This window comes from Tachyglossus aculeatus, chromosome 26 (assembly GCF_015852505.1).
Source record: "Tachyglossus aculeatus isolate mTacAcu1 chromosome 26, mTacAcu1.pri, whole genome shotgun sequence".
Taxonomy (NCBI): Eukaryota; Metazoa; Chordata; class Mammalia; order Monotremata; family Tachyglossidae; genus Tachyglossus; species Tachyglossus aculeatus.
Window position 1 is genome coordinate 2,285,362 of NC_052091.1, and position 24,745 is coordinate 2,310,106.

General features: G+C 52.9%; 1 protein-coding gene across 2 annotated transcripts; it reads left to right on the forward strand.

Annotated features, from left to right (window-relative positions):
• EGLN2 (egl-9 family hypoxia inducible factor 2) lies at positions 1–24,739 on the forward strand. 2 transcript variants are annotated; one of them, XM_038767432.1, is made up of 6 exons: positions 1–79; positions 1,269–2,229; positions 20,743–20,862; positions 22,661–22,797; positions 23,936–24,003; positions 24,130–24,739. In XM_038767432.1, exons 2-6 carry the CDS (start codon positions 1,468–1,470, stop codon positions 24,183–24,185), a joined length of 1,143 nt encoding a protein of 380 aa, XP_038623360.1. In that variant the 5' UTR covers positions 1–79; positions 1,269–1,467; the 3' UTR covers positions 24,186–24,739. The 2 variants fall into 2 exon arrangements, with proteins under 2 accessions (XP_038623360.1, XP_038623361.1); XM_038767433.1 differs by having other exon boundaries at positions 22,735–22,797.
• The last annotated feature ends 6 nt before the right edge of the window (positions 24,740–24,745 follow it).

Below are 24,745 nucleotides of genomic sequence, written 5' to 3' on the forward strand. Positions count from 1 at the left end.
GAGGGGGCATGGCCGGCGGCACGGCACGGGGCGGGTGGCAGCAGCGGCGGCGCCGGGGCCGGAGGAAAGCCCCCAGCCGGTGAGGGGCTGGGCGGGGGGCGCTGGGGAAGCCGAGGGGGCCGTCTAATCCCCCCGCCCCCCTGGGACCGTCCTGGCTGGGGCCTGCCCGCAGATTGACGGGGGGGAATCGAGGGCCTTCGGGTGGGCAGAGCAGGACTGGCCTGGGGGGTCGGGGGATGAGGGTGGGGGGGTCCCGGAGGGGAGGGGAGGGCGCGGAAAGAGACTCTAAACTGGCTCCCCCTCCCCTCCATTCCCTCCTTCCTCTTCCCGCTTCCCCTTCCTTTCCCCCTGGTCCGGTCCTTGCCTCTTGTCTGGTGCCCATGCTTCTCCCCCCTCCTGTGCCCACCGCCTTGCCCTCCTCTCTGCTTCCTTCCTTCCTTCCTTCCTTCTTTTCCGCCTCTAAACTGGCTCCCCCTCCCCTCCATTCTCCCCTTCCTCTTCCCGCTTCCCCCTCCTTCTCCCCTGGTCCGGTCCTTCCCTCTTGTCTCGTGTCCATGTCTCTCCCCCATCCTGTGCCCACCGCCTTGCCCTCCTCTCCATTCTGCCTCCTTCCTTCCCTCCTCTAAACTGCCTCCCCCTCCTCTCCATTCCCTCCTTCCTCTTCCCACTTCCCCTTCCATTTCCCCTGGTCCGGTCCTTTCCTCTTGTCTGGTGCCCATGCCTCTCCCTCGTCCTGTGCCCACCGCCTTGCCCTCCTCTCCTGTCGCCTTCCTTCCTTCCCTCCCTCCTCTAAACTGCCTCCCCCTCCTCTCCATTCCCTCCTTCCTCTTCCCACTTCTCCCCTGGTCCGGTCCTTTCCTCTTGTCTGGTGCCCATGCCTCTCCCTCGTCCTGTGCCCACCGCCTTGTCCTCCTCTCCTGTCTCCTTCCTTCCTTCCTTCCCTCCTCTAAACTGCCTCCCCCTCCTCTCCATTCCCTCCTTCCTCTTCCCACTTCTCCCCTGGTCCGGTCCTTTCCTCTTGTCTGGTGCCCATGCCTCTCCCCCCCTCCTGTGCCCACCGCCTTGCCCTCCTCTCCTTCCTTCTTTCCTTCCTCTAAACTGCCTCTCTCTCCTCTCCATTCCCTCCTTCCTCTCCCCACTTTCCCTCTGGTCCCGTCCTTTCCCCTCGTCCGGTTCCCATGCCTCTCCCCCCTCCTGTGCCCCCCGCCTCGCCCTCCTCTCCTTTCTGCTTCCTTCCTTCCTTCTTTCCCTCCTCCTCCTTTTTCCAGGTGATCCCGTTTTCCCGAGCGGCTCCCCCCGCCCCCGGGCCCGAGGGAGGGCGAAGGAGGGCCCCGAGGCCATGCCAGGCTCTCCCGGGCCCGCGTAGCCCCGCTGCCGCCCCCGAGAAGAGGAGGAGGAGGAGGAGAGACAGGCTGGCACCATGGGCCCGGGCAGTGCCCTCCGTGCCCGGGGGATGAACGCACCGCCATGGACGGCCCGGCCCGAACAGACCCCCTGAGCCGGGGCCTGCTCCCGCAGCCGCCCAGCACAGAGCCCGGGGGGCACGGAGGTGCCAGGATGGGGGTGGAGGGCTACTCCTCCTGCCCCCCGCAGCCTCCCCACCTACTGCCCGGGCCCTGCGAGGCGGCGGCGGGCACCAGCGGGGGCGGGTCGGTGCCCCCCGGGGCCGGGGGCTTCGCCCCCTCCTCCGCTGCCAGCCCCATGCGGGAGGGGCGCGGTGGGCAGAGCGGAGGGCACCTGTGCCCGCTGCAGAGCGAGGGAGCCGCAGTGCTGGTCGCCAAGGAGTGCCCGCTGTTGGCATGTCGGGGCAGCCGGCCGGAGGGCCCCAAGAGGAGGCGGTCGGACGGCGGTGATGCCCAGGGACAGGGCACCCAGGCCAAGAGGTGCCAGGCCGGGCCCACCCCGGCCGAGCGGCTGGCCGCGGACTACATCGTGCCCTGCTTGAGGTACTATGGCATCTGCGTGAAGGAGGGCTTCCTGGGGGCGGCCCTGGGCACGCAGGTCCTGCGCGAAGTGGAGGCCCTCAACCGACAGGGCCGCTTCCGAGACGGCCAGCTGGTCAACCAGAGGGCCATCCCCTCCCGGAGCATCCGCGGGGACCAGATAGCCTGGGTCGAGGGGCACGAGCCCGGCTGCCAGGGCATCGGTGCCCTCATGGCCCGGGTGGACGAGGTCATCCTGCACTGCGCTGGACGCCTCGGAGGCTACGTCATCAACGGCAGGACCAAGGTCAGGAGCTCTCCGGGCCCCCCTGGGGGGGCAGGGGGGGGTCTGGGGTGGGTGGGGGGACCGATAATGATCCTCATCATTGCCAACCTCTTCCCGCGCTCTGTAATGATAATAATAACAACAGTGATGATGGCATTTGTTAAGCCTTTTAGACTGTGAGCCCACTGTTGGGTAGGGACTGTCTCTATATGTTGCCAATTTGATAATGATCCTCATCATTGCCAACCTCTTCCCGCGCTCTGTAATGATAATAATAACAACAGTGATGATGGCATTTGTTAAGACTTTTAGACTGTGAGCCCACTGCTGGGTAGGGACTGTCTCGATATGTTGCCAATTTGTACTTCCCAAGCGCTTAGTACAGTGCTCTGCACATAGTAAGCGCTCAATAAATGCGATTGATGATGATTTGTTAAGCTCTTACTCTGTGCCGAGCACTGTTCTAAGCGCTGGGAGGGGATGCAAGGTCATAAGGTTGTCCCACTTGGACCTCACGGTCTTTCCCCCCATTTTACAGATTTTCACAGAGAAGTGACTTGCCCAAGGCCACCCAGTAGACAAGTGGCGGACCTGGGATTAGAACCCCATAATAATAATAATGGTGGCATGTATTAAGCGCTTACTATGTGCAAAGCACTGTTCTAAACGCGGGGGAAGTTACAAGGTGATCAGGTTGTCCCACGGTGGGGGCTCACAGTCTTAATCCCCATTTCACAGATGAGGGAGCTGTGGCACAGGGAAGTTAAGTGACTTGCCCAAAGTCACACAGCTGACAAGTGGCGGAGCCCAGGTTTGAACCCATGACCTCTGATTCCAAAGCCCGGGCTCTTTCCACTGAGCCATGCTGCTTCTCTAATAATGATGATTTGTTAAGCGCTTACAATGTGCCAAGCACTGTTCTAAGCACTGGTGGGGGGCCGGGGGAATATAAGGTCATCAGGTTGTCCCATGTGGGGCTCCCAGTCTTCATCCTCATTTTCCAGATTTTCACAGAGAAGTGAAGTGGCTTGCCCAAAGCCACCCAGCAGACAAGTGGCGGATCTGGGATTAGAACCCATGACCTCTGACTCCCAAGCCCAGTCTCTTGCCACTGAGCCACGCTACTTCTCTGTACTGAGCGCTGGGGTCGAGACAACCAAGTAATGGTATCTGTTAAGCACTTATTACGAGCCGAGGGCTGTTCTGAGTGCTGGGGTAGATACAACCTTGTGGGCTCATGGTCTTCATCCCCATTTTACAGATGGGGTTGCTGAGGCCCAGTGAAGTGACATGTCCAAAGTCACACAGCAGACAAGTGGCAGAGATGGGATTCGAACCCACGACCTCCGACTCCCAAGCCCGAGCTCTTACCGCTAAGCCACGACCCAGTCCCTGTCCCCCGTAGGGCTTCCGGTCTTTACCCCCATTTTACAGATGAGAGACCCGAGGCCTAGAGAAGCGAATAATAATAATTCATAATAATCGTGGTATTTGTTAAGCACTTACTATGGGCCGAGCACTGTACTGAGCGTTGGGGTCTAGACAAGCAAATCAGGTTGGACACAGTCTCTGTCCCCCAAGGGCTCCTGGCCTTAATCCCCATTTCACAGTTGAGGGAACTGAGGCCCAGAGAAGTGAAGTGATTTGCCCAAGGCCACACAGCAGGCAAGTGGTGGAGCGGAATTAGAACCCATGACCTCCTGAATCCCAGGCCTGTGTTTCCTCCAGTACGTCAGCGATCTGTTGGAGGCCTGGGTCAATCAACCGTATATATTCAATCAATCAAACCATTGACCCATGGTAGGTATTGAGCACTTACCTTGTGCGGAGCACTGTACTAAGCGCTTGGGAGAGTACAACATAACAGAGTTGGTGGACATGTTCCCTGCCTACAACAATTTGGCCAGCTGACGTCTAGAGGGGGAGGCGGACTTAATGTAAATGAATAAATTATGGATATGGACATAAGTGCTGTGAGGAGAGGTGAGAGGGTGTGAATAAAGGGTGCACATAGTAAGCGCTTAACATATTCAATCAGCGGTATTTATTGAGCATGTGTTGTGTGCAGAGCACTGTACTAAGCGCTTGGGAGAGTACAGTGTAACATGTTGCCTGCCCACACGAGCTCTAGGGAGAGTACTTCACAACAGTAAAACAGACACATTCCTTGCCCCCAACGATTTTAGAGTCTGGAGAGGCTGGGTTCAGATCCCGGCCTCACCACTTGTCTGCTGTGTGATCTTGGCCAAGTCACTTAACTTCTCTGTGCCTCAGTTAACTCATCGGTAAAATGGGGCTTAAGACCGTGAGCCTGACGTGGGACACGGACGGTGTCCAACCTGATTGGGAAGCAGCGTGGCTCAGTGGAAAGAGCCCGGGTTTGGAGTCAGAGGTCATGGGTTCAAATGCCGCCTCTGCCAATTGTCAGCTGTGTGACTTTGGGCAAGTCACTTCACTTCTCTGGGCCTCAGTTACCTCATCTGTAAAATGCGGATTAAGACTGTGAGCCCCCCATGGGACAACCTTATAATAATGTTGGTATTAAGCGCTTACTATGTGCAAAGCACTGTTCTAAGCGCGGGGTAGATACAAGGTAATCAGGTTGTCCCACGTGGGGCTCACAGTCTTCATCCCCATTTACCAGATGAGGGAACTGAGGCCCAGAGAACCTTATCACTTTGTAACCTCCCCAGTGCTTAGAACAGTGCTTTGCTCATAGTAAGCGCTTAATAAATGCCATTATTATTATTATTATCCCTTCCTCCAACCTGGCTGGGGTGTCCTGCAGGGTTTCCCTGCCAGGAGAAGGAAATGGGGGATTAGCGGGGCCTCACCCTCCCCTCTGAGGAAGGGCAGGTTGGAGCCAGGTGTTCTGGCACCCAGTGGGCCAGGCCACACCCTGGCTTTCCCCTGACCCGGCCGTGGCCTGGAGTTCCCTTGTCTCTATATGTTGCCAACTTGTACTTCCCAAGCGCTTAGTACAGTGCTCTGCACACAGTAAGCGCTCAATAAATACGATTGATTGATTGATTCCCTTGAGCCAGCCAGATTTTCCTCTCCTTGGCCCGTCCCGGGGAAGTGGGGGCACGGAGGGCCGTCCCGGGCAACCAAACAGCCCGGAAACTGGGAAATGCTGAGGGAAAGGGGTGGGGAATGGGGGAGCAGTTGGGCGGGCTTTCCGGTGACCCCAATTTCTCACCCATCCCACAGTCCCTTTCCCTGCTTTCCGGTCTGCCGGATCTTTAGAAGCAGAAGAAGCAGCTGTGGCTTAGTGGAAAGATCATGGGCTTTGGAGTCAGAGGTCATGGGTTCGAATTCCAGCTCTGCCACTTGTCAGCTGTGTGACTTTGGGCAAGTCACTTCACTTCTCTGGGCCTCAGTTCCCTCATCTGTAAAATGGGGACTAAGACTGTGAGCCCCATGTGGGACAACCTGATAACCTTGTATCTTCCCCAGTGCTTAGAACAGTGCTTTGCACATAGTAAGTGCTTAACAAATACCATTATTATTATTATTATTTAGTCTCCCCTGGGGACCCCAGGCCTTGGGCCAAGCAGGAACGGGCTGGCAGAGCCAGGATCTCGACTGCCCCTCCATCGGGGAAGGGGACCTGGGGGGCAGGTGGGTAGGGGGGCTTCTCATCACCGACTCCCCCGGGGGGAAGTAGAGGCAGGGGCGGGGGCTATATCCCAAACTAGTGCCTCACTGGAAGGGTTTGAGCGGCCCAAGGCTGGAGGCAATCAATCATATTTAATAATAACCGTAATAATTATGGTACTTGTTAAGCACTTACTATGTGCCAAGCACTGATCTAATCAGGTTGGACACAGTCCCTGTCTCCCATGGGGATCACAGCCTTAATCCCCATTTTATGAGTGAGGGTATTGAGGCCCAGAGAAGCCCAAGGTCACACAGCAGACACGTGGTGGGGTGGGATTAGAATCCAGGTCCTTCTGACTCTCAGGCCCGTGCTCTATCCACTGTGTGCAGGGCACCTCTTCTAAATGCTTGAGAGAGGACCACACAAAAATATAACACAAAAATATTCCCTGTCCACACGAGTTTACAGTCTAGTCCCTTCTCCCATTTTCCTCTGTGTCGCCTTGAATGGTCTGCGCAGTTAAGTAATCAATAAATATGATTGACTGGCTGATTGACTAGAGAGAGGCTTGCTGGTTCCCCTGGCCTCAGTTGCCCCCAGCTGTTGAAGCAGAGGGCCAGGGGAGGGGTAATGAGAGAGAGAGAGCATGCGAGAGAGTGTTTTGGGGGGGTGCTTTGGGATCCCTCTGGAAGGGGCTGTCACCCCACTCCTTGAGACAACAATTCGGGCTGCTAGCCTGGCTTAAAAGGGCAACAGTTGGAGGGAGGGGGCAGGAGGCTGAAGGCAGTGGGAGGCAGTGTGGCCTAGTAGATAGAGCCCGTGCCTAGGAGTCAGAGGACCTGGGTTCTAATCCCCGGCTCTGCCACTGGTCTGCTGTGTGATGTTGGGCAAACAGTTAACCTCTCTGGGCCTCAGGTCCTTCATTTGCAAAATGGGGAGTCAATACCTGTGGTCCCTCCTACTTAGACCGTGAACCCCATGTGGGACATGATCATCATCAATCGTATTTATTGAGCGCTTACTGTGTGCAGAGCACTGTACTAAGCGCATGGGAAGTACAAATTGGCAACATATAGAGACAGTCCCTACCCAACAGTGGGCTCACAGTCTAAAATGGGGAGACAAAACCAAACATACTAACGAAATAAAATAAATAGAATAGATATGTACAAGTAAAATAAATAAATAGAGTAATAAATATGTACAAACATATATACATATATACAGGTGCTGTGGGGAAGGGAAGGAGGTAAGATGGGGGGGATGGAGAGGGGGACGAGGGGGAGAGGAAGGAAGGGGCTCAGTCTGGGAAGGCCTCCTGGAGGAGGTGAGCTCTCAGTAGACATGATGCTCTTCTGTCCACCCCAGCACTTAGTACAGTGCTTGGCACATTGTAAGCACTTAACAAATACCACAATTATTATGTGGGGAGTGTTCTCCCTATTTACTCTCCTGTGTGTGGCACTCCCTAAAGGGGTAGAGTGGGCAGTGTGCCCAAGGACCAGAGTCTGTTTCCTGAGCTTTGTTGGTGGGGGAGGGGGCTGACTGGGGGCAAATGCAGAAAGCAATAATAATAATAATTCTGATATTTGTTAAGCTCTTACTATGTGCCCGGCACTGTATTAGCACTGGGGTGGATATTCATTCATTCAATCGTATTTATTGAGCGCTTACTGTGTGCAGAGTACTGTACTAAGCGCTTGGGAAGTACAAGTTGGCAACGTATAAACACATTGGGTTGGACACAGTTCCTGCCCCACATGGGGCTCACAGTCTCCACCTGCATTTTACAGAAGAGGTAACTGAGGCACAGAAAAGTGAAGTGACTTGTCCAAGGTCACACAGCAGAAAAGTGGCAGAGCCGGGATTAGAACCTTCTGACTCGCAGGCCCGGGCTCTATACATTGCGCCATGCAAGGAACAGTCGGGCAGTATGGATAGAGCCCAGGCCTGGGAGTCGGAGGGCCTGGGTTCTAATCCCGGCCCCTCGTGTGCTGCGTGACCTTGGGCTACTCCCGTCTCCATGCCTCGGTTCCCACTTCTGTAAAATGGGGATTGAGACAGTGAGCCCCATGTGGAACTTGGACTCCTGTCCAAACCGATTAGCTTGATTCTACCCCAGCACTTAGTACAGTGCCTGGCACATAGTAAGTGCTTAAGAAATACCGTTAAAAAAAAAAAAGAGGGCAGCCTGGAGAGACAGGCCAGGTTTGGTGTGGGCAGTCTTCCCTTCTACCTGGCCTGCTTCCCTGCACGTTTGCTGGGAACCTGCCGCTGACCGCGAAACCCAAGCCCTCAGAGGGCTCCGTAACCTGACCCGACCCCATCCTTGGCTTGGCTGGCACCTTCCTCCGGTCCCCGGCCACTCAAGACAACGGCCCTGCCTTGGCATTGCTTTGGGAGGGCACCCCTGCCCCCATAGAAAGGAGAGACCGGCTCTTGGCATTGCCCGGGTGCTGAGTCATTCGCCTGAGATCCGGGGCTCTGTGTCCAGGCCGCCTCCTGACTGAAGCAGTGCGGCTTAGTGGATAGAGCCCGGGCCCCGGAGTCAGAAGGACCTGGGTTCTAATCCCGGCTCTGCCACTTGCCTGCAGGGTGTCCTTGGGTAAGTCACCTCGCTTCTCTGAGCCTCAATTCTCTCATCTGTAAAATGGGGATGAAGACTGTGAGCCCCATGTGGGACATGGCCTGTGTCCAACCTGATTAGTTTGTATCCACCCCAGAGCTTAAAACAAGTGGTTGACACATAGTAAGCGCTTAACAAATACCATTATAATAATAATAATAATGATGGCATTTATTAAGCACTTTCTATGTGCAAAGCAGTGTTCTAAGCGCTGGGGAGGTTACAAGGTGATCGGGTTGTCCCACATGGGGCTCACAGTCTTCATCCCCATTTTACGGATGAGGTAACTGAGGCACAGAGAAGTGAAGTGACTTGCCCAAAGTCACACAGCTGACAAGTGGCGGAGCAGGGATTTGAACCCATGACCTCTGACTCCAAAGCCCTGTGCTCTTTCCACTGAGCCAAGCTGCTTCTCTAATAATAATGGCATTTGTTAAGCGTTTACGATGTGCGAAGCACATTCTAAGCGCTGGGGGGGATGCAAGGTAATCAGGTTGTCCCACGTGGGGCTCACAGTCTTCATCCCCATTTTACAGATGAGGTAACTGAGGCACAGAGAATAATAATAATAATGATGATGGTATTTGTTAAGCGCTTACTATGTGCAAAGCACTGTTCTAAGCGCTGGGGAGGTTACACGGTGATCAGGTTGTCCCACGGGGGGCTCACAGTCTTAATCCCCATTTTACAGATGAGGGAACTGGGGCACAGAGAAGTGAAGTGACTTGCCTAAAGTCACGCAGCTGACCAGCGGCGGAGCTGGGATTCGAACCCAGGACCTCTGACTCCCAAGCCCGGGCTCTCGCCATTGAGCTGAGCCCAGAAGCAGGAGGAGGGGAGAGGTGAGGGTCAGCGTTAGGAGCTGAGGGCCCTGTGTGTTGCCCATTTAAGACCGGCCGGCCTGCCGTGGCCGCTGTCATTGGCTGTGACCCGCCCTTGGCCTCTGACGCATTTTGGTTTGTGATTTGTGGAACTCCAGGGGAGAGCCTTTGACTGCCTGCAGTTTTTTTTCTCCAAGAAGTCTTTAACTCCTTTCTGCCAGTGAGGGACCCCTGGGTCCTCTGTTTGGTTTGGGGATGAGAGTGGGATTGGACCACGGAGCTCTCTTTGTTTTCTTGGACAGGTCTGAGTTGGTTGAGTGAAAGGCCCTGCAGCTTGGCCTGGGGAAATAACAATTGTGAAGGTGCTCTCTCTTTCTTTCTTTCTTTCTTTCTTTCTTTCTTTCCTTTCTTTCCTTTCTTTCCTTTCTTTCCTTCCTTTCCTTCCTTTCCTTCCTTTCCTTCCTTTCCTTCCTTTCCTTCCTTCCTTCCTTCCTTCCTTCCTTCCTTCCTTCCTTTCTTTCTTTCTTCTTTCTTTCTTTCCTTCTTTCCTTCTTTCTTTCCTTCTTTCCTTCTTTCTTTCTTTTTCTTTCTTTCTCTCTTCCTCTCTCTCTTTCTCTCTCTCTTTCTCTCTCTCTCTCTCTCTCTCTCTCTCTTTCTCTCTCTCTTTTTCTCTCCCTCCTGGTCACCATAGGATGGCTTACTGTGCCTTTCACTCTGTCTCTGTCTTGCCTATCTCACCACGGACCCCTCGCCCACATCCTGCCCCTGGCCAGGAACACCCTCCCTCCTCAAATCCGACAATTACTCTCCCCGCCTTCAAAGCCTGATTGAAGGCACATCTCCTCCAGGAGGCCTTCCTTGACTAAGCCTCCCACCTTTCCTCTTCTCCCGTTCCCTACTGTATTGCTTGCCTTGATCCCTCTGTTCATTCATTCATTCATTCAGTCGTATTTGTTGAGTACTAAGCGCTTGGGAAGTCCAAGTCGGTTCTTTCCCCTCCCGGCCCCATAGCACTTATGTCCATATCTGTCATTTATTTATTTGTATTGATGTTTGTCTCTAGACTCCCACCTCTAGACGGAAAGCTCATTGTGGGCAGGGATTGTGTCTGTTTATTGTTATATTATACTTTCCCAAGTGCTTAGTACAGTGCTCTGCCCACAGTAAGTACTCAATAAGTACAATTGAATGAATGAGGCCTAAGGCTCTCACCTCCTACTTTGTTATCCGCTCCCATCCCCCCTTCTGGGGAATGGAAATGAGAGCCAAATGGGAGGAAGGCCAAGGTGAGGTGAGAATCAGTCAATCAACCGTATTTATTAATACTACTACTACTACTACTACTACTATTGAAAGTATTTGCTAAGCACTTAGTGTGTGCCAGACACCGTACTAAGCACTGGGATGAATACTAGCAAATCAGGTTGTACAAACCCAGATGGGGCTCACGGTCTCAATCCCCATTTTACAGATGAGGGAACTGAGGCCCAGTGAAGTGACCTGCTCAAGGCACTTACTGTGAGATTGGGAAGTAGAATATAACAGACGCATTCCCTGCCCACAAGGAGCTTACAGTCTAGGGGGGGAAACACATAATAATACAAATAAATAAAATTACAGATATGGACTTAAGTGCTGTGGGGCTGGGAAGGGGGACGAATAAAGGGAGCAAGTCGGGGTGATGCAGAAGGGAGAGGGAGAAGAGGAAAGGAGGGCTTAGGGAAGTCCTCCTGGGAGAGATGTGCCTTTAATAAGCCTTTGAAGGAAGAGGAAAGGAGGGCTTGGGGAAGTCCTCCTGGGAGAGATGTGCCTTTAATAAGCCTTTGAAGGTGGGGAGAAGAATCGCCTTTGGAATATGAGGAGGGAGGGCATTCCAGGTCAGAGGCAGGACTTGGGCAAGAGGTTGGCAGCTAGATAGAAAAGATCGAGGTACAGTGAGATGGTTAGCGTTAGAGGAATGAAGTATTTAGGCTGGGTTGTAGTAGGAGAGCAGCAAGGCGAGGTAGGAGGGGGCAAGGTGATTGACTGCTTTAAAGCCAAGGATAAGGCGAAGGGGTGACAGAGTGTGGGCCTGCCTGTAGTTTTTTGTTTTTTTTTTTAATATTTGTGAAGTGCTTACCGATTGCCAGATACTGTACTAAACTCTGGGGTATATACAAGATAATCGGGTTGGACACAGTCCCTGTTCCATATGGGGCTCACAGTCTCAATCTGCATTTGATAAATGAGGTAACTGAGGCAGACAGTCAACTGTATTTACTGTGTGTACAGCACTGTATTAAGTGCTTGGGAGAGTACAAAATAACAATAAACCTGCCCACAATGAGTTTACAATCTGAGGTGGGGGGGGGGAGACAGAAGTTAATCTAAACAAATAAATTACAGATATGTACAGAGAAGCAGTGTGGCTCAGTGGAAGGAGCCCGGACTTTGGAGTCAGAGGTCATGGGTTCAAATCCCAGTTCCGCCAATTGTCAGCTGTGTGACTTTGGGCAAGTCACTTAACTTCTCTGTTCCTCGGTTCCCTCGTCTGTAAAATGGGGATTAAGACTGTAAGCCCCCCATAGGACAACCTGATCACCTTGTAACCTCTGCTGCGCTTAGAACAGGGCTTTGCACATAGTAAGTGCTTAATAAATGCCATTATTATTATTATGTAAATTCCGTGGAGCTGGAAGGGGGAGGTGAATAAAGGGAGCAAGTCAGGGCAACACAGAAGGGAGTGGGAGAAAAGGAAATGAGGGCTTAAGTCAGGGAAGGTCTCTTGGAGGAGATGTGCCTTCAAAAAGGTTTTGAAAGTGGGAAGAGTCCTCATATCTGTCCGATATGAGGAGGGAGGGCATCCCAGGCCAGAGCAGGACATGGGAGAGAGGTTGGCGGCGGGATAGGCGAGATGGAGGGACAGTGAGAAGGTTGGCATTAGAGGAACGAAGTGTGCGGGCTGATTTGTAGGAGGAAACTAGCAAGGTGAGGTAGGAGGGGGCGAGGGAATTGAGTGAAGGCTACACTGCTTCTCTAGTTCCCCCACCTTGGCATCAGAGAGACCCCAGCGGATTCATTCACTCATTCAATCGTATTTATTGAGCGCTTACTGTGTGCAGAGCACTGTACTAAGCGCTTGGGAAGTACAAGTTGGCAACATCTAGAGACAGTCCCTACCCAACAGCGGGCTCACAGGCTAGAAGGGGGAGACAGACAACAAAATAAGACATATTAACAAAATAAAATAAATAGAATAGTAAATATGTACAAGTAAAATAGAGTAATAAATATGTACAAACGTATATACAGGTGCTGTGGGGAGCGGAAGGAGGTAAGGTGGGGGGATGGGGAGGGGGAGTGGGGGGATGGGGAGGGGGAGTAGGGGGAGAGGAAGGAGAGGACTCAGTCTGGGAAGGCCTCCTGGAGGAGGTGAGCTCTCAGTAGGGCTTTGAAGGGAAGAAGAGGGCTAGCTTGGTGGATGTGGGGAGGGAGGGCATTCCAGGCCCGGGGGATGATGTGGGCCGGGGGTCGATGGCGGGACAGGCGAGAACGAGGCCCAGTGAGGAGGTTAGCGGCAGAGGAGTGGAGGGTGTGGGCTGGGCTGGAGAAGGAGAGAAGGGAGGTGAGGTAGGAGGGGGCGAGGGGATGGATGGACAGCCTTGAAGCCCAGGGTGAGGAGTTTCTGCCTGATGCACAGATTGATTGGTAGCCACTGGAGATTTTTGAGGAGGGGAGTAACATGCCCAGAGTGTTTCTGCACAAAGACAATCCGGGCAGTGGCGTGAAGTATGGATTGAAGTGTGGAGAGACAGGAGGATGGGAGATCGGAGAGGAGGATTTTACTTGGCCCAGTGCCCATCCCCTACCAACTGTGTTATATGAGAAGCAGCGTGGCTCAGTGGTAAAGAGCATGGGCTTTGGAGTCAGAGGTCATGGGTTCAAATCCGGGCTCCGCCAATTCATTCATTCATTCAGTCGTATTTATTGAGCGCTTACGGTGTGCAGAGCACTGTATTAAGCGCTTGGGAAGTACAAGTTGGCAACATGTAGAGACGGTCCCTACCCAACAGTGGGCTCACAGTCTAGAAGCCAATTGTCAGCCGTGTGACTTTGGGCAAGTCACTTAACTTCTCTTGGCCTCAATCAATCAATCAATCGTATTTATTGAGCGCTTACTATGTGCAGAGCACTGTACTAAGCGCTTGGGAAGTACAAATTGGCAACATATAGAGACAGTCCCTACCCAACAGTGGGCTCACAGTCTAAAAGGGGGAGACAGAGAACAAAACCAAACATACTAACAAAATAAAATAAATAGGATAGATATGTACAAGTAAAATAAATAAATAAATAGAGTAATAAATATGTACAAATATATATACATATATACAGGTGCTGTGGGGAAGGGAAGGAGGTAAAATGGGGGGGATGGAGAGGGAGCCTCAGTTACTTCATCTGTAAAATGGGGATTAAGACTGTGAGCCCCCAGTGGGATAACCTGATCACCTTGTAACCTCCCCAGTGCTTTGCATATAGTAAGTGCTTAATAAATGCCATCATTATTATTATGTTATCTTCTCCCAAGTGCGCAGTACAGTGCTCTGCACACAGTAAGCACTCAATAAATACCACTGATAGGCCCGGCAGCAGGCTGGGCTGGTTGTGGGCTGGGGGTTGGGGAGGGGGCCTCTTTCTCCACTCCCCGGGGGAAGGGTTGGGTTGTGGAGATTTACTGTTGTGATGAAGGACCCTCCCTGTCCCCTGCAGGCGCAGTGGAATGGCAACTCCCACCCCTCCCGAAGGTCTTGGCAGAAAACAAGGCCGCGGGGAGAATGTGGCAGGAATGTAGTGGGCGGCTTGGCTGCCAAGCCCCATTTTGGGGTAGATTCTCAGTGAGATCTCAAATCTCCGCATGAACATGATGCAAGGCGCCCTTCTCTTCGTAATAATAATAATGGCATTTGTTAAACGCTTACTATGTGCCAAGCACTGTTCTAAGCGCTCGGGAAAGAGCACTACAACAGTAAACAATGACAGTCCCTGTCCACAGGGAGCTCACAGTCTAGAGGGGGGAGACAGACATCAATACAAATAAATAAAATTACAGATCTATACAGAAGTGCTTTGGGGCTGGGGGCGGGGAAGAGCAAAGGGAGCAAGTCAGGGCGATGCAGAAGGGAGTGGGAGATGAAAATAAATACGATTGAATGAATGAATGAATGAAAAGTGGGGCTTAGTCTGGGAAGGCCTCTTGGAGGAGATGGGCCTTCAGTAAGGCTTTGAAGGAGGGGAGAGGTTGTCTGGCGGATTTGAGGAGGGAGGGTGTTCCAGGACTGGTTGGCGGCGAGACAGGCGACATGGAGGCCCAGTGAGAAGGTTAGCGGCACCAGAGGAGTGGCGTCCCCACAGCACCTGTATAAATGTATATATGTTTGCACATATTTATTACTCTATTTTACTTGTACATATCTATTCTATTTATTTTATTTTGTTTGTATGTTTGGTTTTGTTCTCTGTCTCCCCCTTTTAGACTGTGAGCCCACTGTTGGGTAGGGACTGTCTCTATATGTTGCTAACTTGTACTTCCCAAGCGCTTAGTCCAGTGCTCTGCACACAGTAAGCGCTCAATAAATACGATTGATTGATTGATTGATTGGAGTGTGCGGGCTGGGCTGAAGAAGGAGAGAAGCGAGGTGAGGTAGGAGGGGGAAAGGTGATGGACTGCTTTAAAGCCAGTGGTGATGAGTTTTTGTTTGATGCGGAGGTGGATAGGCAACCACTGGAGATTTTTTTTTGGGGGGGGTGGTGACATGTCCTGAACGTTTTGTAGAAAGATGATCCGGGCAGCGGACAGACTTTCTCAGTCAATAATATTTATAAAAGCAAAGTGGTCTAGTGGAAAGAGCACGGGCCTGAGAGTCACAGGACCTGGGTTCTAATCCCGGCTCCACCATTTGGCTGCTGGATGACCTTGGGCAAGTCACTTGTGTGCCTCAGTTCCTTCATCTGCAAAATGGGGATTCAATACCTGTGCCCCCTCTTTCTTAGAATGTGAGCCCCATGTGGGACCTGATTATCTTGTATCTACCCCAGCACTTAGTACAATGTTTGGCACATAGTGAACACATAACCAATATCGCAGCTATTACTATTATTATTACTGAGTGTTTTCTGTGTGCAGAGGACCGTACAGAGTGCTTAGGAGAGTATAGTATAACAGAATTGATCCATACGTTCCCTGCCCACAATGAGTTTACTGCCTAGCAGGGGAGGCAGATATTAATATGAACATAAATTGTGGTTATGTTCATAAGTGGTGAGTGGCTGAGGAAGGGGTCAATAAAGGATGCATAGCCAAGTGCAAGAGCACTTCAAAGCCTTATCAGCACATCTCCAAGAGGTCTTTCCCCACTAAACCCTCATTTCCTCTTCCACTCCATTCTGTGTCACCTCTTTGGGTTTGGATTTATGTGCATATCCATCATTGATTTATTTCTATTTACGTCTGTCTCCCCCTCTAGTCTGCGAGCTCGCTGTGGGCAGGGAACATGTCTACCAACTGTGTTGTGTAGTACTTTCCCAAGCGCTTAGTACAGTGCACTGCACAGAGGAAGTGCTCAATAAATACGAGTGATTGACACCAAGCCCAGCCTTTTCCTCCCCTTCCCTCCTGGCGCTCTGGGAGGCAGGAATCTCCATTTCCTCCCTCTTCCCTTTTTGGAGGGATATGCATTTCTCTGACTTGCTCCTTTTATTCAATTAGTGGTATTTATTGAGTGCTTACTGTGTGCAGAACACTTTACTAAACACTTGGGATAGTACAGTGCAACAGGACATTCCCAGCACACAATGAGCTTACCATCTAGAGGAGGAGACAGACATTAATAGTAATAGTATTACATTTCTATTAATAGACCTTAAAAGAAATGACAGATATGGACCTAAGTGTTGTGGGGCTGGGAAGGGGGGATGAATAAAGGGAAGAACAGTGCTTTGCACATAGTAAGCGCTTAACTAATACCATTATTATTAATAAAGGGAGAAAATCGGGGAGACGCAGAAGGGAGTGGGAGAAGAGGAAAAGAGGACGGTTTAGGATAGGCTCTCATTTGGAAAATGGGGATTAAGATTGTGAGCCCCGGGTGGGAGAGGGACTGCATACAACCCTGCATACAATAGGCTTAGTACAGTGTCTGGCGCATGGTAAGCGCTTAACAAATACCACAGTTGTTGTTATATGTGGTACAAATTCCCTGTCCCGAAGTTCCGAGGGAGTTTGCTCTTCAGATGGGGTGGAAAAGACACATAGCATCAGTCCAGTCTTGGAGATGAATGGCACAGTGAATAATGAATTCATTGAATGAATGAATGAATGAATACACAATAGGCACCGGGTGGGGGTGGGGGTGGGGGTGAGGAGGAGTGCATGCCAGCCTGGATGGCTGAGAGAATTCCAGCGGCCTAGCTGGGAAAGGCCAGGGAGGGGGTGGGATCCAGGAAATGGAAAAGAAGGAGAAGGCAGCTCTGGAGGCATGGGCGTTGGGATAAAGGTTGTGAGAGAAGCAGCGTGGCTCAGTGGAAAGAGCACGGGCTTTGGAGTCAGAGGTCGTGGGTTCGAATTCCAGCTCCGCCACGTCTGCTGTGTGACCTTGGGCAAGCCACTTAACTTCTCTGAGCCTCAGTTACCGCATCTGTAAAATGGGGATTAAGACTGTGACCCCCCCCCACGTGGGACAACCTAATCACCTTGTATCCCCCCCAGCGCTTAGAGCTTTGCACATAGTAAGTGCTTAACAAATGCCATTATTATTGTCTGCTGTGTGACTTTGGGCAAGTCACTTCACTGGGCCTCAGTTCCCTCATCTATAAAATGGGGAGCGAGACTGAGCCCCACATGGGACAGGGACTGTGTCCAACCCAATTTGCTTGTATCCACCCCAGTGCTTAGTCGAGTGTCTGGAACATAGTAAATAATAGTATAAATGGTATAATGTTATAAATAGTAATAATAATAATAATTATTGTTATTTGGGAAGCAGTGTGGCCTAATGGAAAGAGCATGGGCCTGGGAGTCAAGGACCTGGGTTCGAATTCCAGCTCCGCCACTTACCTTGTGAAGCTGCGTGGCCCAGTGGAAAGTGCACAGGCTTGGGAGTCAGAGGTCGTGGGTTCTAATCCTGGCTCCGCCACTTGTCAGCTGTGTGACTTTGGGCAAGTCACTTCTCTGGGCCTCAGTTACCTCATCTGAAAAATGGGGATTACGACTGTGAGCCCCACATGGGACAACCTGATCACCTTGTATCCCCCCCAGCGCTTAGAACAGTGCTTGGCACATAGTAAGTGCTTAACAAATGCCATTATTATTACGTTACCTCCTGTGTGACCTTGGGCGAGGTACTTTCCTCTAGACTAAGCTCATTATAAGCAGGGAATGCTTATGCTAATTCTGTTGTATTGTACTTTCCCAAGTGCTTTCTACAGTGCTCTGCCCATAGTAAGCACTCAATAAATACCATTGATTTAATTGATTAACATCTCTGGGTATTGTTTTTATTAATGGTATTTAATAATTGTGACATTTGTTACGGGCCTACTGTGTGCCAGGCACTGTGCTAAACGCCGGGGAGGGTACAAGCAAATTGGGTTGGGCACAGTCCCTGTCCCACGTGGGACTCACAGTCTCAATCCCCATTTTACAGATGCAGTAACTGAGGCACAGAGAAGTGAAGTACTTGCCCAATGTCACAAAGCAGACAAGTGGTAGAGTGTAGTTAGAACCCGTAACCCTCTGATTATCAGGTCCATGCTTTATCTACTATGCCATGCTGTTAATAATAATAATAATAATAATAATAATAATAATAATAATAGCATTTATTAAGCGCTTACTTTGTGCTAAGCACTGAGTGCTGGGGAGTTTACAAGGTGATCAGGTTGTCCCACGTGGGGCTCACAGTCTTAATCTCCAGTTTACAGATGAGGTAACTGAGGCCCAGAGAAGTTGTGACTTGCTCAAAGTCACACAGCTAAGTGGTGGAATTGGGATTTGAACCGATGACTTCTGACTCCAAAGCCCGGGCTCTTTCCGCTGAGCCACGCTGCTTTAATAAAAGAAAAGAAACCAGACCCTTTGGGCTCTAATAGCAATTCATTCATTCATTCATTCAATTGTATTTATTGAGTGCTTACTGTGTGCAGAGCACTGTACTAAGCGCTTGGGAAATACAAGTTGGCCACATAGAGAGATGGTCCCTACCCAATGACGGGCTCACAGTCTAGAAGGGGGAGACAGACAACAAAAAAAAACATGTGGACAGGTGATAATTATTTGATACAAATATAATAATAATAATGATGGCATCCATCAAGCGCTCACCATGTGCAAAGCACTGCTCCAAGCACCGGGGAGGTCACAAGGAGATGAGGCTGCCCCATGGGGGGCCCACAGTCCTCACCCCCATTTTACAGAGGAGGGAACTGAGAGAAGCAGTTGGGATTACAACCCACAACCTCTGACTCCCAAGCCCGCGTGCTTTCCACTTCTCTGGAGAAGCAGTGTGGCCTGGTGGATAGAGCACGAGCCTGGGTGCCAGAAGGTCATGAGTTCTAATCCAGATCTGTCACTGGTCTGTTGTGTGACCTTGGACAAGTCACTTAACTTCTCTGTGCCTCAGTTATCCCCTTTTTCCTCTCCTCCCCGCAACCTCCTCCCCCTCCCCACAACACTTATGTATTTGTTCAGATTTATTACTCTATTTATTTTACTTGTACATACCTACTATTCTATTTATTTTGTTAATGATGTGCATATAGCTTTAGTTCTGTTTGTTCTGAGGATTTTGACACCCGTCTACATGTTTTATTCTGTAGTCTGTCTCTCCCTTCTAGACTGTGAGCCCGTTGTTGGGTAGGGACCGTCTCTATATTGTTGCCAACTTGCATCTTATCTCCTTCCCTTCCCCACAGCACCTGTATATATGTATATATGTTTGTACATATTTATTACTCTATTTTACTTGTACCTATCTATTCTATTTATTTTATTTTGTTGGTATGTTTGGTTTTGTTCTCTGTCTCCCCCTTCTAGACTGTGAGCCCACTGTTGGGTAGGGACTGTCTCTATATGTTGCCAGCTTGTACTTCCCAAGCGCTTAGTACAGTGCTCTGCACACAGTAAGCGCTCAATAAATACGATTGATTGATTGATTGATTTCCCAAGTGCTTTGTACAGTGCTCTGCACACAGTAAGCGCTCAATAAATAAGATTGAATGAATGAATGAATCTGTAAAATGGGGATTAAGATCGTGAGCCCCGTGTGGGACAGGGACTGTCCAACTTGATTAGCTTATATCTACCTCAGTGCTTAGTACAGTGCCTGACATGTAGTAAGCGCTTAGGAAATACAATTAAAAAAACAAAAAAGACAGTGTCACTCTAATGGCATGGGAGCTCCTGGAGGGAGCCATGCATTCATTCATTCATTCATTCAATCGTACTTATTGAACGCTTACTGTGTGCAGAGCACTGTACTAAGCGATTGGGAAGTACAAGTCGGTAACATCTAGAGACGTTCCCTACCCAACAACGGGCTCACAGTCTAGAAGGGGTGACAGAGAACAAAACGAAACATTAGACAGGTTTAGACCTGGCTATCAGCAGGGAGAATGTGAAAAGCTGTTTGGTCTAGTGGATAGAGCCCAGGAGTCAGAAGGACCTGGGTTCTAATCCTGGCTCCACCACTGGTCTACTGTGTGTGACCTTGGGCAAGTCAATCAATCAATCATATTTATTGAGCGCTTACTGTGTGCAGAGCACTGTACTAAGCGCTTGGGAAGTACAAGTTGGCAACATATAGAGACAGTCCCTACCCAACAGTGGGCTCACAGTCTAAAAAAAAAGTCACTAAAAAAAAGTCTAAAAAAGAAGTCACTTCACTTCTCTGTGTGTCAGTTCTCTCCTCTGTAAAATGGGAATTAAGATTAATGAGCCCCATGTGGGTCAAGGACTCTGTCCAACCCGATTATCTTGTATCCACCCCAGTGTTTAGAACAGTGCCTGGCACATAGTAAGCATTTACCATATGCCATCCCCCCAGAAAAAGGTGGGGGCCTCCAGAAGGGAACCTGGCTATCAGCAGGGAGATCTCCCCAAAGGAGAGAGCTCTTTGAAAGAGAGATCGCAGTGGGAGCCAATGAATCAATCAATTAATTACAGCCATTAACACGGGGAGGATGGATGCCAATGCTGGGAAGATTGATAAAAACCCAGGAGATGGGCAGAGGAGGAGGGGATAACCTGATCATCTCCTATCTACCCCAGCGCTTGGCACAGAGTAAGCGCTTAACAAATACCATCATTATTGTTATTTAAAGGTGGGAGGGGGCAGGTGAAGTGGCCCTGGACAGAGGTGCCTGCCAGTCCTCCTTGGCCCGGCTGGGCTGCGTCTATGCTGGCAGCCTGCGGGCACCCTGCTGACCCGCCTCCCCTCCTCTGTCACCCACAGGCCATGGTGGCGTGTTACCCGGGCAACGGACTGGGCTATGTGCGGCATGTGGACAACCCGCATGGGGATGGGCGCTGCATCACCTGTATTTATTACCTGAACCAGAACTGGGACATTAAGGTAAGGGGGCAGTGGGGGGGGGTGGGGAGTGGGGGGCGGAGTCTCCTGCCTTCTCCCCCTCCAGCTCTGCCCAGAGGACAATGGGCACAGCTAGAGTGCCAGCAGAAGGGGATTCCAGCCAGGAGGCCTTCCCAGACTGAGCCCCTTCCTTCCTCTCCCCCTCGTCCCCCTCTCCATCCCCCCATCTTACCTCCTTCCCTTCCCCACAGCACCTGTATATATGTTTGTACATATTTATTACTCTATTTATTTTACTTGTACATATCTATTCTATTTATTTTATTTTGTTAGTATGTTTGGTTTTGTTCTCTGTCTCCCCCTTTTAGGCTGTGAGCCCACTGTTGGGTAGGGACTGTCTCTATGTGTTGCCAACTTGGACTTCCCAAGCGCTTAGTACAGTGCTCTGCACACAGTAAGCGCTCAATAAATACGATTGATGATGATGGAGGGCCCAGCCCCCTGTAACCACCCTACCATGGCCCCCAAATTCCCCTCCCCTCAGAATGTGGGGTTTGGGGGAGGGAAATGGTCAGCCCCCACGGGTGAAAATGGCATGGACAGGGCTTTACCGCAGGACCTGGTGGAAATGTGACCTAATTCTCCTCTCCCAAGCGCTTAGTCCAGTGCTCTGCACACAGTAAGCGCTCAATAAATGCGATTGAATGAAATGGCCCAGTCCAGCCCTCCCCCCGCTTCGTGAGAGTGGTACAGCCTCCCTCCCCTTGTCTCGGGAACAAACATCCCCCCCCCTCGCTTCCTGTCTTGTGGAGTTTCCTGAGCGTCTCCATGGCAACGCTCTAAGATGACATCCCTGAGGGATGCCATACCAGGAGGGGGCGTGGCCCCCTGGCGGCCGCCCCGGGCTGAGCCGGAGGGGCCGCGACCCCTGGCGGCCGCCGCGGGAAGAGCCGGAGGGGCCGCGCCCCCTGGCGGCCGCCCCGGGAAGAGTCGGAGAGGCCGCGCCCCCTGGCGGCCTCTCCGGGAAGAGCCGGAGAGGTCTCGCCCCCTGGCGGCCGCCCCGGGCTGAGCCGGAGAGGCCGCGCCCCCTGGCGGCCGCCCCGGAAAGAACCGGAGAGGCCTTGTCCCCTGGCGGCCGCCCCGGGAAGAGCCGGAGAGGTCTCGCCCCCTGGCGGCCGCCGCGGGAAGAGCCGGAGAGGCCGCGCCCCCTGGCGGCCACCCCGGGCTGAGCCGGAGAGGCCGCGCCCCCTGGCGGCCGCCCCGGGCGGAACCGGAGAGGCCGCGCCCCCTGGCGGCCGCCCCGGGAAGAGCCGGGAGGGGCGCGCCCCCTGGCGGCCGCCCCGGGAAGAGCCGGAGAGGTCTCGCCCCCTGGCGGCCGCCGCGGGAAGAGCCGGATAGGCCGCGCCCCCTGGCGGCCGCCCCGGGCTGAGCCGGAGAGGCCGCGCCCCCTGGCGGCCGCCGCGGGAAGAGCCGGAGAGGCCGCGCCCCCTGGCGGCCGCCCCGGGAAGAGCCGGAGAGGGGCGCGCCCCCTGGCGGCCGCCCCGGGAAGAGCCGGAGAGGTCTCGCCCCCTGGCGGCCGCCGCGGGAAGAGCCGGATAGGCCGCGCCCCCTGGCGGCCGCCCTGGGCTGAGCCGGAGAGGCCGCGCCCCCTGGCGGCCTCCCTGGGAAGAGCCTGGGAGGCCGCGCCCCCTGGCGGCCGCCCCGGGAAGAGCCGGCGAGGGGCGCGCCCCCTGGCGGCCGCCCCGGGCAGCCGCAGGCTGGTGTAAGGCGGGGAGATCTCCCCCCACCCCACCTCCGTGCTGAGCTATCTCTGACAGAGTCTCTCCCCTGTCTCCCGCAGGCCCACGGAGGTTTGCTGCAGATCTTCCCAGAAGGGCGGCCGGTGGTCGCTAACATTGAGCCGTTGTTTGACAGGTTGCTCGTCTTCTGGTCCGACAGGCGCAACCCACACGAGGTCAAGCCCGCCTACGCCACCAGGTACCCCCTTCCCCACCACCAGTCCGGATTGTCTCAGTTCGGCCCCCTCCGACCCAACTTCTGCCCCCACCCTCGGTCTTCTCTCTTTTTTTTTCTATTTTTTTAACGATAGGGTCGAACACCCAGATTTTCAAGCTTTTTCTTACCACCCTCAAGACCCAAATCCACAGCCGTCGATTTCTAAAACCACCCAGCGGAGTTGATTTTACGTGTATCGAGTTAGCAATAAATACCTCCGTTGTGGTCCGTGGAATCGAGTGGCTGGAAGGTTTGGTCATTTCGAATGCATCGGAAACACTTTTTTCCCCTGGGTGTGGGCGGGGATGTGTGTGGAATTCCCCTCTTAATGCTGGAAAGAGCCTGGAGTTTCCTCAGAACCTTGGCAGATGCCTCTGATTATAATGATGATGATTATTATATTATAGTTTATATATAATACATATATATATATTGTTAAGCGCTTACTATGTGCCAAACCCTGGGGGGGGATACAAGGTGATCAGGTTGTCCCACGTGGGGCTCACAGTCTTAATCCCCGTTTTACAGATGAGGGAACTGAGGCACAGAGAAGTTACGTGACTTGCCCTGAGTCACACAGCTGACAAGCGGCGGAGCCGGGATTAGAACCCATGACCTCTGACTCCCAAGCCCGGGCTCTTTTCACTGAGCCACGCTGTTTCTCAGATTATCATCCTGATCAATGTGCGCCTCTCTTGTGGGTAACTTGTTTACAGCCTCCATGCTCCAGTCAGACCCGTCCTTTACCAAACCCGCATTGGCGATCACAGGGGTTGGGCTGGGGTCCTCACTCCCCTAATCAGTCGGTGGTCTCAGTGTCACTGGGCGCAGGGGCGGTGAGCATTTCTTCCGCCTTTCTCCACTAGTGACTACCGGAAAGTTGGGGCAAGACTAGAGAAACCTCCCCCGATCCCTTCCCCACCCCCGACTTGGGTCACTTGGGCACCTGAAGCGGAAAAGCTACAATCTATGTGTCCCCCCCCCCGGACCAGTTTTTGACATTTCAACCCGCTTTTCACCCCGACTCCCTCCTCAAGGCGAAAGGCAGTAACAGACGGTCGTTCCAATGCCGCCCCGAAATCCAGGCGCCGCCTCTTCTCCCCCTCTCTCCCTGCCACAGGTACGCCATCACCGTCTGGTATTTCGACGCCAAGGAGCGGGCCGCGGCCAAAGACAAGTACCAGCTAGGTACCGCCACCCCCGTGGATCCAGGCGTGGGCCGGGACGGGGAGGAAGGGGCCGAAGGGCCCGGTGGGGGTTGCGGGGGAGGTCTTCCCTCCTGGATTCACCCGTTTTCTCCCCGACCCCCTCCAGCCTCGGGCCAAAAGGGCGTCCAGGTGGCCGTGTCCCAGCCAAGCCAGCCCATCTAACGTAGACAGACGGATGGACAGATGTCACCCCCTTCTTCCTCGCCCCCCGCCTCCTGGGCCGCTACCTGGCCGTGCGGCTCGGACCGGTGCCACCGCCTCCTCTGCCTCCTCTTTCACCCGGGCCGCACCCGCCTCTGCCCACCGTGGAGAGACAAGGGCCAGGAGAAGCGGGAGCTCGCCGCCGGCGGGGAAGGGACCCTAACCCTTTTTGGAACTGAAGGGAGTGGGAGGAAGGTGAAGACAGACATCTAGAAGGGAGGGGTCCTGCTCGGTCTCTCCCTCCATCCCCTCAGGCCGGTGCCAGGGTATAGGCCGACATGTCCCCCGGGTGGGACGGCGGGGTCCGGCGCTTCTCCGGGGGGGCGGGACTGGAAGCCTCAGGGTCGGGCGGGTCATGGCCTCTTGCTGGCAAAGTGGGGGGCAGCACCCCCACTCCTCCAGCCTGGAATGTGAAGTGACCCGTCGCCCCGACTGAACCGTGCCCCCCTCCACGGAAGGCGGGCCCGGAATGTGCATGGACGGCCTGCCGTGGAATTAAAAGTTTACCTCATGGAGTAACG